We start from the raw sequence: 14,395 nt of genomic DNA, 5'->3' as shown, positions 1-14,395 counted from the left end.
CTGTACTCAGATCTAAAAAAGACCACTGAACCCCATTTTTCTTATTTCTCCCTTGACTTTTAATATGACCCCACAGTGAAAATGCTGATAATTAATGTCTCAATGTTCAACTAGAGACCAGCAGTCCTTGATTTCTTCTAAATTCCAGAACAAATTACCACTCCCCAGTCCTTCCTGGTCCACTGGGGGTACCTGCATGCTCTGGAGTGCCAGGGGGTCCATGCTCAGAAAGCCGACTAAGCAGGGTGAGGATGAGGGTGCAGGTGGGGGGCACAGGCTCTGGCCCTCCACCACAGTGGCTGTGCAGCGCTTCTTGTAGGTCTGTGGTTGCCAGTTGTTCTCCTAGGGCCTGATGGTTGCACATAAGCATGTTGAGGAGGAGCAGCCCATTGCCTACAGCTGAGGAACACCTGGAAAGGAGATGGGTGGAGGAGGAGGAGAGATAGGGTAGAGGAGGATGAAAAGGAATAGAAGGAAAGGAAGAACATAGGACTTAAGAGCAGGAAGAGACCTTGGGAAGCATTTAATCTAAGCTCCTCACCTAAAGGATGAGAAAACTGAGTAGCAGAGACTTAATTTTAGTGACTTATTCAAGGCAAAACAGGTAATAAAAGCTTCTGAGCTAGATTTGAACTAAAACTTTCTGAGGCCAAATCCAGTGTTCTTTCCATTACACGATCCGTGGCTGAAGTTGGAAAGAACTCCAATAACAGGCTCCCAGATTTAATAATTACTTCAACAATGATCAAGCATCTTCTGTTTGCAGAGTACTGCCCTAATACTGAAGAAGATACAAAATAATGCAAAGACACAGTCCCTGCCCTCATGGCCCTTAAAACAGTAGTCTATGTATATATAAGTACAACACATATTCATCTCCCTGCCTCTAGGAACATTACTAACTCAGGCCATCAAGACAAGAGTTATATGTAAGCATACATGTATGCATGTGTATACACACAGACATGTATATAAATACACGCACACATGAATGTATGTATATATTATGCCATGAACACAGACACATGCATACATACATACATGTGAATGTGTTCAAAGTAGGGATTTTTTTTTGTTTGACAGCATATTGGTTTTAAGTGTTTTTCCTTTTACTGTTCTTTCTCCAACAGGCAGGGTGTCAGAGGAAAAGAAAATAGATTTCTGTTCAATGGAAAAAATTAATTTTTAAAAAAGAATTTCTTTTTCTACAGATCTTTAAAGATCTCCTCACCCACATTCCCATACAGAATCTGCCCCAACATCAGTCAAGGTAGACCATCAATGTTTAACCTGATGGTTAAAGGGAATTTCTACAATGAGGAAATAACACTTGTGGTCAAGTAGTACTAAGCTCAGAAGGGTGTAAGAGATAATGATATTCTTGGAGACAGAGGTAATGGGCAGTAGGGGTGAGGCAAAAAGCAGCAAACTCCTTTACCCTTCAGTCTGAAGCATAAGGATGACAGCAGCAGGAATTGCCCCCAACAGGTTGTCAGTGCCAGGGCGGGCAGCTGAGCCAATGCTGGCAAATATTTCCCGGATCATCTGGGCTTCAGAAGCTGCCAAGGGGGATGCTCGACCACTGTCTCCACTGGGGAGTTCACAGGGCCCAGCACTGGCCAAGACTTTCAGTGCCTACAAGGAAATGTGGTGTGATGGGAAGATATGACCAGAACCAGCCACAATACTCAGTGTTCTGTTGAGCCCTGTGCTAGTAGTAGCTGATCAATGCTTTGAGGAAGCAGCTAGTGAACGAAAGGTACTTCGAACAATTGCTACTAAAAATGATAAAAGGTACAATATCATCAGGCGGCAATACTCTCCCTTACTTCATTTAAAGCAAAGGTGGGGGGAAGCACATCTCTCACTCTGAATCGGACCACGTGGCTGTGATTTCCTGTGATTTCTTTTTCACTTTCGAAATTGCTTTGGATACGAAGTATAAAATGATTTCTGATTTATACAAAGTATAAAACTGTGGGGGACCCCAGAATACCACGATCTGTCTAGGCCCTATATAATCCTAGAGATGGTACTGGGAATGGTCAAGTATTGAAGGTCATGGTCCATCTTCATTTCTACTACTCACCGCCAGCCCAGCCTGTTGCACAAGAACTGAAGTCTTATACTCCTGCATGCAGACCAGCACAGCATAGACCCCACCTTCTGTGGCAAAGAGGGGACGCCACTCATGTTTAGCCATGAGCAAATAAAGAAGGCGTAATGCCAGTACCACCAGCAGTTTCTCCCCAACCTGATTGGTCAGCAGCTCAATCAATGTCTTGACTAATTTCTCTCTAAAGGGAAAAGATATTAGAGCAGCAAATAATTTTGATTTGAAGATTAGGGTTGTGGGGGGAAGAGGATGGAATAAATTTTCCCAATTTCCTATCTCAATTCTCAACTGTTCTAAGTCATAAACTCTCCCTCATCTATTTCAACTGATTCTTCCTAACTCTTATTCTACCCAAGATACTCTACAATCTTCTCCCCTCACTTTAATGAATTCTTCCTTGCCCCAACCAATCCTTTTTTGCCCAGCTTCCAATTATTTTCCATTACTCTGAAATCCTTCTTCTCCCTCTACATTTCCTTTCTTTAAGATAGCTCCCATTCCTTCTTCTTCTGCCTCATGTCCTAGTCTACCTGGCTTTGTTCCCTTTCCTCTCACACTTGGTCTCATGCCTCATACCACCTGCCAGTCATTCCCAACCTCTCCAAAGGTCTGACCTGAGGGCTTTGTCTGGACGGAGCAGAGGGTGGTCACGCCCTATGGCTTCCTCTACAGCTTTAGAGAGAGCATAGAGCCCTGAAAGTTGCAGATTTGTTTCGGAGCTGGATCTCTGCACCATGGCAATAGCCTCTGTCACATGCTGTTCCAGACTGCTCCTCCGACCAGGGCCCCTCAAGGCACTGCACAGTTCTGCAGTTTAGGGAAAAAGACATAATGTCTCAGTCTTCCTTGATGTACAATGCTCCCTGGATTCCCTGGTCAACAATCACTCTAAAGGTTCCAAGTGGTAAAGCAATTTTCAACACTGAGGAACCTAGAACATGAATTTTCCTCTTTTTACAGATACTGGAAACAGAGAAGGAAGATAAGGATGGTTGGATTCCAATCAAATCATGAGGAATGGATCCTTATAGGTAATAAACACAGGCCACGACCTCACCTAGGGCTAACTTACAGGCCAAGGTGGCCTTCCCCACTCTTCTCCTTCAGGACCACCACATACCTAATACAAGTCACTACTGCACCTTATTATGGCTGAACTCACCACTGGCTGATTCTTTCAGTTCAGAGGGCAGAACCAGCCCTTCCACCACAAGAAGCTGGTTGAATAGCTGGGAATCATTCTGAGCCTTAGGGGACTCAGCCTCCACCTTGATTTTCTCAGGCGATGATGCCTTAGGGGTACAGGTGTCCTGAGGCACCACAGGGACTGGGCTGGTTGAATTTCCTGTATTAGGCTGTGGCCCATACTTGCTGTAGACATGAGAACTCAGCAGATCATTGTGGGTGCTGCCCTGGCACTGCCCACTAAGTGCTAATACCAGCTTCTGTGCCAATTCCATTGGCACTGAGAGCTCACCTAGGGCTTCCTCCTCCAGGGTCTGTGGACAATGAGGAAAACTCATTATACTAAACAATAGGGGAAAGGAGCCATCGGGATTAAGAGGGAATATAGACCTTGGAATACCTTCTTATATTTCTCTACCCTGGGTAGTTATGGTTTGCTCAGAACTATGTCAGCTTCTGAATCCCTCTCCTGACCTCCACTTACTAGCTCCTCCCATCCTGACTCACCTCCCCGTTACCAACAGACCAACTTCTCAGAGCTCCACTACCAGGCTCAACATACTTCCCCATCCAGGTTCTCCTGGAGGAGCCGAAGAAATTCCTGTTGTTCGGGCCCATCCAGCTTCTTGATGAAGAAAAGTAGCTCCCACCATTCCGCCTGGCTCAGGCAACCAGACTCTGTGTTGTTCTGAGCCTCAGGTTTAAGGTATGGCAGAGCATACAATCCCCCAAGGGGTTTCCAGTCTAAGGAAGGAGGTGCTGTGGGCATAAGACATGAGGGTATTGACCAACTAACCAGAAGAATGTGACACTGGACACCTTCAGGGAAGCTCACTGTCAGGGTAATGTGCCTCTTCGTTCACAGTTCCACTACCCAGAAAAGCCTCCATATACTACTCCCCAGGGAACCTGTATTCTTGCCACCCCAAGCTCACCTATACCTGAGGCTTGGGGACCACTGCCCCCTGTCCCTTTCTCTGGCTCAGCAGTGACTTTATCCTCAGTAACAGGACCCAGAATCTCCACCATATGCCAATGTACCCAGTATGTACGACCTGTTGATTGCCACAGCACCTGGCATGGAGAAGGAGGAAGTTTAGTCATCTAGGTTAGCAGAAGCAACCTCAGCTTGGGCATATAATAATAATAATGATCATAATAACAGCTAACATTTATATAGTATGTCCTATGTGAAAAGCACTATACTAAACACTTCATAATTATTACCTCTTATAGTCCTCTCAACAACTCTGGGAGGGAGGGGCTATTATTTAGCCCCATTTTATAGATGAGGAAAATTAGGAAAGAGGTGAAGAGATTTGCCCAAGACAAAAAGGATCCAAACATGCATCCCTTTCTCTTCTGCCAAATGAGAAGAAAATATGTCTATCAGTATCCTAAGATGTCTCTGTTTCCTTACCACCTACAAGGAATCCTCTCTCTATCTGCCCTCTTGGTGAGACAATCTTCTCCAAATGGCCATTTTCCCTCCCTGGGGGGTTAGGTAGAAAGAAAATCACTCTCTCATCTTCTTCCCCTACTTTATAGGGTCTTCTTTCCCAAGGATGCTATTCTACCATCTGTATCTTCAGGTCACCATTTTCAATCCACTCACACAGACCTGTACAGGGGGCATTCCATTGTTGCTCTGCCGGAACTCGCCCTGGTCCCCAGCACTGATCTCCTCATAATCCTCCAGCATTCGAACACGCATCCCCGGCTGCAGTGTCTCCTGAACATAGTCAGCATAACCACTCAGACTCGAGAACTCAGACCGTGGTCTGAAGGCCCGGCTTGGCCTCCTGGGGGACGTAGGGGTGAGCAGGGTGGGGAGGATGGTGCTCGGCACAGACGATAGGGGCTGAAAGATAGATCGGGCAGGCCGAGGGGGAGACACGGGCTGCCTCCCCGGGCCCCGGTCCCATCCCATGCCCCGAACCAACTCTGAAATCAGGTTGCCCATGGCCATGCTAAACTCCAGTTCCTTCTGTCCTCGGCTCTTTTCCACAACAGAGGCCTTGTTAGGGGAGCACCGGTTCCCCCACTCCCCAGACCCTGGATCCACACTGCTACTTAGCTGGTCCAGGAGTGATGTGACACACAGGTAACGCTTCACTAAGGAGAAGAGCAACTTTCCAGGGATCTGCAGGATAAACACACTGGACTCAGGCCAGTGATCTCCCTACTTTGCTGCTTCTAACCATACTGCCAAGAGATGGGGGCAGGGGAAGGAGATGAAAGTCCAGTCCTGAGACCTTTCCTCAATTCCCTTAGGTTACCTGGGGCAGGTGGATCCCTTCAAAGGCCATGCAGTGCTCTTCGGAGGATGTGGTCTCCGCGAACAGCTCCAACAGAGTGGAGCGGCTATCGAAGTCCATGTGCTGTTCGATGCCATCCTGCTGACTCAGTGACAGGAGCACGTGGGCCCTGCTCCCTAAAATACAAACTCTGCTCTGCAACCTGTCCCAGGGAATGTGCTTTACCTCTCTCTCTGCCCACTCCTCCACTCTTATCAACTGCCTGCCTCTCTCTTAGCCTCACTCTCTTCCACCCTCCTGCAGAACCAAGTCCTTTTTCACCAAAGGACCCGACAGGGGGAACGACGTGCTCTGAGAAGTGAGATCACATCTTGTACAAAAGCCATCTATCCTAATGCCTGACCTGTAAGTTCTAAACTAGTAAGGGAAGACACTGTCTCTTGATGTCTCTCTCTTTCATCAGTGGGTGTGAACTGTAGCTCTAAGTTCACTGTAACTGAGCACAGGCAGATAGCACGCTGTCTCTGATGAAACCAAAAGGTTCTGACATCCTCTCTTTGCAAGTGCTCCCTGATCCCTGGTCCTGCTGTCGTCCCACCTCTTTCCTGCTTCCCCTTCTTTCCCCACTGGCCCTTACCAGCATCATGGGCTGCCAAGGCCTGGAGCATCTTTCCGGCACTCCTGCGAATCTGTGGTTCTGGGTTACCCAGCATGTGCATGAGCAGGTCCAAGGCCCCTGTCTCCCTGAAGACACCGGCAAGGGGTCCGATGCTGGCATAGGCGCTGAGCACGTGGATGGTGTGTAGCACCGAAGCCGCGGGACTCGAGTTCCCCCCACCATCCAGCTGTCGGGCAGCTCTGCGCACCAGTCCTCGGACATCTGCGGCCATCTCTCCCAGCGAGGCTTCGTCCAGCCCCCCAGCATCCCGGGGAAAGGCGCCCGCGCTCCCCACTGGTTCGTGCTGCGGCCCCTTGGCTGGTGCTCTTTCGCCAAGAAGCATGGGGCAGTTGGCATAGACCTCGGGGGCTGAGAGCCACATGAGGATATGCTCCGCCTTGCCCTCTAGAGAGCTTCCACTGCCCACTCCACCCTCCTTCCCACGCTGAAGGACAGTCCAACGGATCAAGTACTCTGGATGCCCATCGTGACCCTGGCGCTGCCGGAGCAGTTCCTCAGGGTATGCTTGTAGTCGTGGCCCCAAGGGCACCAGCAAATCTCTGGTTCTACGTTCTCCCACCATTCTGGGCTCCTAGATCAGAGGAAGAAAAGGAGCAGAAGTGAGGAAAAGTACCCATTGTGAAATAATCTTCTCAGGGGATGTGGAGGGTTGCAGAACACAATGATCATATCAGAGCGGAGGAGGGGAAGAGGAGCCCAGGACCAGTGATCCAGGGCAGGGATACAGATAAAAGGAATTGGGGTTGCTGTTGGAAGGTGACAGACGGTAGTTGCAGGAGAGCATAAGATGCCAGACATGATTAAACTAGGACTAGAATAACATGGAAGGTAAAATATGCAATGTAACTTAAGAAGACAAGGAACTGAAGTGAGGCATAATAATAATGAATGAGGAAGATGGGTCATAGAATTAGAGCCTGAAGGACCTGGAGAGATCATCCAGTCAAACATGTCTTTTGGAGATTAAAAGAAATGAGAGGATAAAATAATTGGTAAAATTTGGAAGAATTGAAAATGAAAAGATTGACAAACAGAGCAATAAAAAAAGTAAGGAACGATGGTTCCAGTAGAAAGAAGAGCTTATGGCAAGCTTGGTGGCACGTGGTGACTATATTAAAATTAATATCTGGGGGATGGTATAGGAAGATAATCACATAGGGCTATTTCAGAGAGAGCAGATATGGACAAAAAAAAATTAATAAAGCCAGGCTATGTCAAAGTGTAGGGGTATGAAAATGGAAAATGATGATACAAATGTTTCTGGGATCACCCCAAAACAGAACCTCACCACGCTTGTTTGGATAATTCCTTCCAAAGGGGTATTCCTTTCTTGCCTTTCCTACACCATTTCACCCTTCAATTCAGTCCAGACAGAATGTGTGCGGTGAAAATCAGGACTGGCTTCCCGTGTCCTGGAGCAAATGGGTTAGTAAGGAGTGTGTTTCTACCTGAAGGGGAAGAGTAGGCAAGGAGGAGGGGTGGTTGTCTGTGTGTGTGTGTGTGTGTGTGTGTGTGTGTGTAAGGGAGGATTCCAGTAGGGTGTATGCAAGGGGAAGAGTGTGTGTATGTGTGTGTGTCTGTGTGTCTGTGTGTGTGTGTCAGGGAGGATTCCCGTAGGGTGTATGCAAGGGGAAGTGTATGTGTGTTTGTGTATGTATGTGTGTGTGTCAGGGAGGATTCCAGCAGGGTGCATGCAAGGGGGAGTGTGTATGTGTGTCTGTGTGTGTCAGGGAGGATTCCAGCAGGGTGTATGCAAGGGGAAGTGTATGTGTGTTTGTGTATGTGTGCGTGTGTATCAGGGAGGATTCCAGCAGGGTGCATGCAAGGGGGAATGTGTGTGTGTGTGTGTGTGTGTGTGTGTGTCTGTGTGTGTCAGGGAGGATTCCAGCAGGGTGCATGCAAGGTGGAGTGTGTGTGTGTGTGTCAGGGAGGATTCCAGCAGCGTGCATGCAAGGGGGAAATGTGTCTGTGTGTCAGGGAGGATTCCAGCAGGGTGCATGCAAGGGGGAGTGTGTGTGTGTGTGTGTGTGTGTGTGTGTGTGTGTGTGTGTCAGGGAGGATTCCAGCAGGATGAATGCAAGGGGGAGTGTGTGTGTGTGTGTGTGTGTGTGCGCGCGCTTGTGTGTGTGTCAGGGAGGATTCCAGCAGCGTGCATGCAAGGGGGAAATGTGTCTGTGTGTCAGGGAGGATTCCAGCAGGGTGCATGCAAGGGGGAGTGTGTGTGTGTATGTGTCTGTGTGTGTCAGGGAGGATTCCAGCAGGGTGTATGCAAGGGGGAGTGTGTGTGTGTGTGTGTGTGTGTGTGTGTGTGTGTGTGTGTCTGTGTGTCTGTGTGTGTCAGGGAGGATTCCAGCAGGGTGCATGCAAGGGGAAGTATATGTGTGTTTCTGTATGTGTGTGTGTCTGTGTGTGTCAGGGAGGATTCCAGCAGGGTGCATGCAAGGGGAAGTATATATGTGTTTGTGTATGTGTGTGTGTCTGTGTGTGTCAGGGAGGATTCCAGCAGGGTGCATGCAAGGGGAAGTATATGTGTGTGTGTCTGTGTGTGACAGGGAGGATTCCAGCAGGGTGCATGCAAGGGGAAGTATATGTGTGTTTGTGTATGTGTGTGTGTCTGTGTGTCAGGGAGGATTCCAGCAGCGTGCATGCAAGGGAGAAATGTGTCTGTGTGTCAGGGAGGATTCCAGCAGGGTGCATGCAAGGGGAAGTATATATGTGTTTGTGTATGTGTGTGTGTCAGGGAGGATTCCAGCAGGGTGCATGCAAGGGGAAGTATATGTGTGTTTGTGTATGTGTGTGTGTGTCTGTGTGTGTCAGGGAGGATTCCAGCAGCGTGCATGCAAGGGAGAAATGTGTCTGTGTGTCAGGGAGGATTCCAGCAGGGTGCATGCAAGGGGAAGTATATGTGTGTTTGTGTATGTGTGTGTGTCTGTGTGTGTCAGGGAGGATTCCAGCAGGGTGCATGCAAGGGGAAGTATATGTGTGTTTGTGTATGTGTGTGTGTCTGTGTGTCAGGGAGGATTCCAGCAGGGTGCATGCAAGGGGAAGTATATGTGTGTTTGTGTATGTGTGTGTGTCTGTGTGTGTCAGGGAGGATTCCAGTGCATGCAAGGGGAAGTATATGTGTGTTTGTGTATGTGTGTGTGTCAGGGAGGATTCCAGCAGGGTGCATGCAAGGGGAAGTATATGTGTGTTTGTGTATGTGTGTGTGTCTGTGTGTGTCAGGGAGGATTCCAGCAGGGTGCATGCAAGGGGAAGTATATGTGTGTTTGTGTATGTGTGTGTGTCTGTGTGTCAGGGAGGATTCCAGCAGGGTGCATGCAAGGGGAAGTAGTATATTCCAGCAGGGTGTGTATATGTGTGTGTGTATGTGTGTGTGTCTGTGTGTCAGGGAGGATTCCAGCAGGGTGCATGCAAGGGGAAGTATATGTGTGTTTGTGTATGTGTGTGTGTCTGTGTGTGTCAGGGAGGATTCCAGCAGGGTGCATGCAAGGGGAAGTATATGTGTGTTTGTGTATGTGTGTGTGTCTGTGTGTCAGGGAGGATTCCAGCAGGGTGCATGCAAGGGGAAGTATATATGTGTTTGTGTATGTGTGTGTATCTGTGTGCGTCAGGGAGGATTCCAGCAGGGTGCATGCAAGGGGAAGTATATGTGTGTTTGTGTATGTGTGTGTGTCTGTGTGTGTCAGGGAGGATTCCAGCAGCGTGCATGCAAGGGAGAAATGTGTCTGTGTGTCAGGGAGGATTCCAGCAGGGTGCATGCAAGGGGAAGTATATGTGTGTTTGTGTATGTGTGTGTGTCTGTGTGTCAGGGAGGATTCCAGCAGGGTGCATGCAAGGGGAAGTATATGTGTGTTTGTGTATGAGTGTGTGTCTGTGTGTCAGGGAGGATTCCAGCAGGGTGCATGCAAGGGGAAGTATATGTGTGTTTGTGTATGTGTGTGTGTCTGTGTGTCAGGGAGGATTCCAGCAGGGTGCATGCAAGGGGAAGTATATGTGTGTTTGTGTATGTGTGTGTGTCTGTGTGTCAGGGAGGATTCCAGCAGGGTGTATGCAAGGGGAAGAGCAAGAATAGGACTGGCTGGACAGAAAAAAAAAGGGCCACCAGGAGGAGAGCTTGGGAAGGAGAAGCTTGTGTGTCAGACGGGGTGGAGGGGAGCGCGGGTGCACGGCCGGGGAGCCCCGGGAAGGCGCCCGCCGTGGCTGCACGCTGCGAAGGGGAAGGGTCGCGGGGGGGGGGGGGGGGGGCGCCTCGAGGAGCCGGGGCGGAAGTCGGGGCGTGCGGAAAGAGAAGGGTCCGGGCAGGTGTGCACGGCGGGGAGCCCCGGGAAACGCATGGTGGGGGAGGGTCGGCGGGAGGGGGCGCGTGCGCGGGGTGGGGTGGGGACAAGGCTGCGAGGGGGAGGGTCAGGGCGGGGTGACCGTTGGTACAGGGAGTGGGCTCCTGGGGCCGCGCGGCTCGGGGCGGCGGGGCAGGGTTCGAAGTGGAAGGGGCTGGAGAGAGACAGGGGACCCCCCGTGCGCACGCTCCTCTCACCTCCCGCCGCCCCGCGCGCCCCCTCTCGCCGGCTCCGACTAGCCGGTCCCGCCGGAGCCGGCCGCCTCAGTCAGCGGGCGCCCTCACTTCCGGGTCCCTACCGCACCTGCGCTGACGGCGCGGCTTCTACGGAAGCCAGGCGGAGCGCCCGCCGGGGGGAGGGGCGGCGGGGGCCCGTGCGCCTGCGCGGCGCCCTCCGGGGGGGCGGGGCGGGGCGGGGCCGCCCGACCTCTAGCGGGATGGGAGCCGCCTCCCTGCGGGCGGGCCCGCGGCTCGGGAGGGAGGACCTCGGGCTCACTCTAGCTGAGCTCTTCCCTGACCCTATCCCAGCTTCCAGCTACACTTCCCTCCCATGCCCCTATTTCTTTCTTTTTAAGCCTTGTTTCTTTTTTTTTTTAATAAAAAATGTGTTGATTTTTATTTTCCCAGCTACACGCAAAAGATAGTTTTCAATATTTATGTTTTTGGGTAAGATTCTTGAGTTCCACAGTTTTCTCTCAATCCTTGCCTTTCCCTATTTCCTAGTCTCACCCATGCTCTTATTTCTTGGACCACTTTTTCTTTTAAAATAAGATTTTGAAAAATGTTTTATTTTTAAATTTTAAAAATTAAAGTTCTAAAATTAACGTTTGATTTAAAAAAAAATAAACATTTTTTAGGGGCGGCTAGGTGGTGCAGTGGATAGAGCGCCAGTCCTGGAGTCAGGAGGACCTAAATTCTAATCCAGCTTCAGACACTTAATTACCTAGCTGTGTGGCCTTGGGCAAGCCATTTAACTCCATTGCCTTGCAAAAAAAAATTTTTTTTAAAATAAGCATTTTTTTTTAACAATTCTGCCCTTATTTCCATAACCTCCACCTACAGTGACACAATTAAGATTTCCCAATAAATGGTTAAGTAAATCAAACCAGCACTTTAACTACATTATGTAGCATCATAGAACTTTCATTCAAATGAGAGAAACAACACATATGGGGGCAGAGTGGGCTAGGAAGAAGCACTTTAGTCTGGAAAGATTATACGGATGGTAAGTGAGGTCATAAAAGAATATTTTGACACATTCCATCCAGGAACAATGAATGTCAGAGTTAATTTGATTGTGGTTCATGGTTCCAGAACCAGAAGGGAATGGCCCTAGTAGGCTGGAGTTTTCTTGAAACAGAATTTTCCTGAGGAATGAAATGTTTCATCATCTTTCTACTGAATTCTGGTATCTTTGGTTTTATTTTCCTTGACACTGGAGTTACCAAGAGAAGTACTCTGCTTTCTTTTTATCAGCTCAAAAGTCTTCTCAAGTTTCTCCAAATTCCTGAATCATTTTTTCTTTTGTTGCAATAAGATTCTATGGTATCCATATATCACAATTCATTCAATTATTCCTCTTCATTCAATCCATTGGCACCCACTGTTTCCTACTTCATTTTGTTTATTTGGGTTTTGTGGGGGGGGGGTGCCATAAAAATCCTGCTTTGAATAGTTTGGTCAATTTTGAACTCTTTTCCATCTTTGACTTTCTTGGACTATAATTCCATATGGTAATTCTGACTCAAATTGTATGAATCCTGGGCCCTATTTTTGAGCCCCAAATCAACTTTGTTTTTATTTTTTTTCCTTTATCCTTCTCGATCCTCATGTCCTGGGCTCTAAGGCTTTCTCTGTTCTGTGACCCTATTTCTGAAATTGTATCTACCTTTCCTTCCTGGAGCTTAGACCTGACATTCATGCCTGACATTTTGGCCTTATTTTTGAACGCTTATATTCATAATCTTTTTTTTCCCCCTCAGCTTTCAGGAATTCTCATTTTCCAGACTTTTTTTTCTTCCAAAGTCCTTCTCTATTTTTATTCTCTTGAAACTTATTTCTGACATCCTCTCTCCTGGAGCTCTATTCCTCAAACACATGGGCTTGCTTGAATTCAGACAATTTTCTTACCTATTATCAAAGGGAAAAAATGAATGAATAAAAAAGCATTGATTAAGGGGAATGTCTCAAACATTATGCTGTCTGGAGATAGGAAAACAATACAAAGACAGTCCCTGATCTCAAACAACTTTCATTTTATTGAGAGTAAACAACTCATATGGGAAGGGGGGATGGTGGACAGGATGGAGCACAGGCATGATGAGGGTATCATCACATTCCATCCAGGAACAATGGCAAAGTTAATTTGATTGTAGTTCATGATTCCAGAACCAGAGGGGAATGGCCTTAGATGACTATTCTTGTAATAGCATTCCAAGTTTCCAGGACAGAAAATTTTCCAGGATATGGTCTCTGTTAGTTGGCAACATATTTATTTATTCATCCATCCATTCATTCATTCATTCATTTGAAAATCTGCAACATTTTATTTTTTTAATTAACAGCTTCAGAATAGTTCTTAAATGTAACAAATTTCCCCCCAAATACCAAAACTTAATGTGTAAAGCACCTTTTCATTAAATACAAATTTTCTTTTCATGATGCATTGCATTGATGTTTTGTATCAATCTTGATACAAAAAAATATGTTGTATTCTATAACATAGAAATTGTTTGCCCTGAAACACGATAACTAATACCAATTACCTGCTTAAAACTCCACCAGAGGGACTCTTTCCCTTAACAATACTGAACATTTTCCATGTTTGATAAATGTCAACACTCAAGTAATTCAACTTAGTTGTAGCGAATTTGGCAACATATTTCTGTGAGGCAGCATTGCCTAGTGGATAAAGGGCCACTTTGGAGTCAGGAAGGTTTCCCTATTGCATCTGGAATACCATACAAAAGCTTTTGACACTTGAAGCCACTGGCAAATCTGGATGCATCCTACTTTTGTAGGCTTATTGCATTCAATTACTCTCCCCTTCACAAACTACAATACAACCAAATGGGCCTTCTTGGCCTTCCCTCTGTATATTTCACTTCCCATCTATGAACATTTTGCGCAGGCTGTGTATGTCCTCCATCTAAAATGAACTCTCCCTTCTCACCTCGGTCTTGGAATACTTGCAGTCCTTCTGGGAATGCTCTTCTCGCCCCTTCATTCCCAATAACTGTGTTCATAATATATAGAATATATTTGTATAGATTTTATTTGCTTCCATATACATCATAGGTTGCTTCCTACCTAGAATGTCATTTCCTTAAAGAATTTTCCATTTTTGTCTTTAGACCCCTATCTACTAGTATAGTACCTGCTATATAGGTTTGACAATATCCTTTGTTTTCAGAGGACCAGTAACTCTTGACTTAATTATGAATTGGATTTAAGTAAGACAGTTATACAAAGTAAATAACCTCTTGTCCAGGGACAGGATTAAAGTCAGGACCACTGGTGATGGAAAAAACTGGCTTTGTGATAGTATACCATTAATGAGGCAGCTAGATGGTGCAGGGGGCTTGGAGCCAGGAAGACCTAAATTCAAATTTGACCTCAGATACTTACTAGACAAGTCATTTGTTTGCCTGATTCCTTATTTTTAAAATGGTGATAACAGAACCTAACCAGTCTTGTTGTAAGGAAGAAACAAGATATTTATAAAACACTTATTCTCCATTTGTAAAATGAGGAATATTAAGAGTTGTTGTGAGCATCAAATGAAATATTTGTAAAACACTTGCTCTCTGACTGGCACA

At 47.1% G+C, this 14,395-nt stretch overlaps 1 protein-coding gene across 7 annotated transcripts in view; it reads right to left on the bottom strand.

Moving 5' to 3' along the window:
* The window catches only part of CUL9 (cullin 9), a 30,191-nt gene extending 19,310 nt beyond the window's left edge, over nt 1-10,881 (bottom strand). For 5 of the 7 annotated variants that reach the window (XM_074237005.1, XM_074237008.1, XM_074237009.1 and 2 more), the window contains exons 1-12: nt 10,776-10,881; nt 7,527-7,650; nt 6,197-6,809; nt 5,581-5,735; nt 4,923-5,444; nt 4,237-4,375; nt 3,864-4,060; nt 3,279-3,615; nt 2,731-2,923; nt 2,090-2,297; nt 1,439-1,635; nt 193-410 (exon numbers count right to left, since the gene is read on the bottom strand). In XM_074237005.1, coding sequence (XP_074093106.1) covers nt 193-410; nt 1,439-1,635; nt 2,090-2,297; nt 2,731-2,923; nt 3,279-3,615; nt 3,864-4,060; nt 4,237-4,375; nt 4,923-5,444; nt 5,581-5,735; nt 6,197-6,800 — 2,770 coding nt within the window. In that variant the 5' untranslated portion in view covers nt 6,801-6,809; nt 7,527-7,650; nt 10,776-10,881. The remainder of the gene's footprint in view (nt 1-192; nt 411-1,438; nt 1,636-2,089; nt 2,298-2,730; nt 2,924-3,278; nt 3,616-3,863; nt 4,061-4,236; nt 4,376-4,922; nt 5,445-5,580; nt 5,736-6,196; nt 6,810-7,526; nt 7,651-10,775) is intronic. The other 2 variants (XM_074237007.1, XM_074237006.1) reach the window with 2 other exon arrangements.
* Between the last annotated feature and the right edge of the window lie 3,514 nt (nt 10,882-14,395).

This window comes from Macrotis lagotis, chromosome 5 (genome assembly GCF_037893015.1).
Source record: "Macrotis lagotis isolate mMagLag1 chromosome 5, bilby.v1.9.chrom.fasta, whole genome shotgun sequence".
NCBI lineage: Eukaryota > Metazoa > Chordata > Mammalia > Peramelemorphia > Peramelidae > Macrotis > Macrotis lagotis.
The sequence above is the reverse complement of the archived record's forward strand: the minus strand, read 5'-3'. Positions and strand labels throughout refer to the sequence as shown.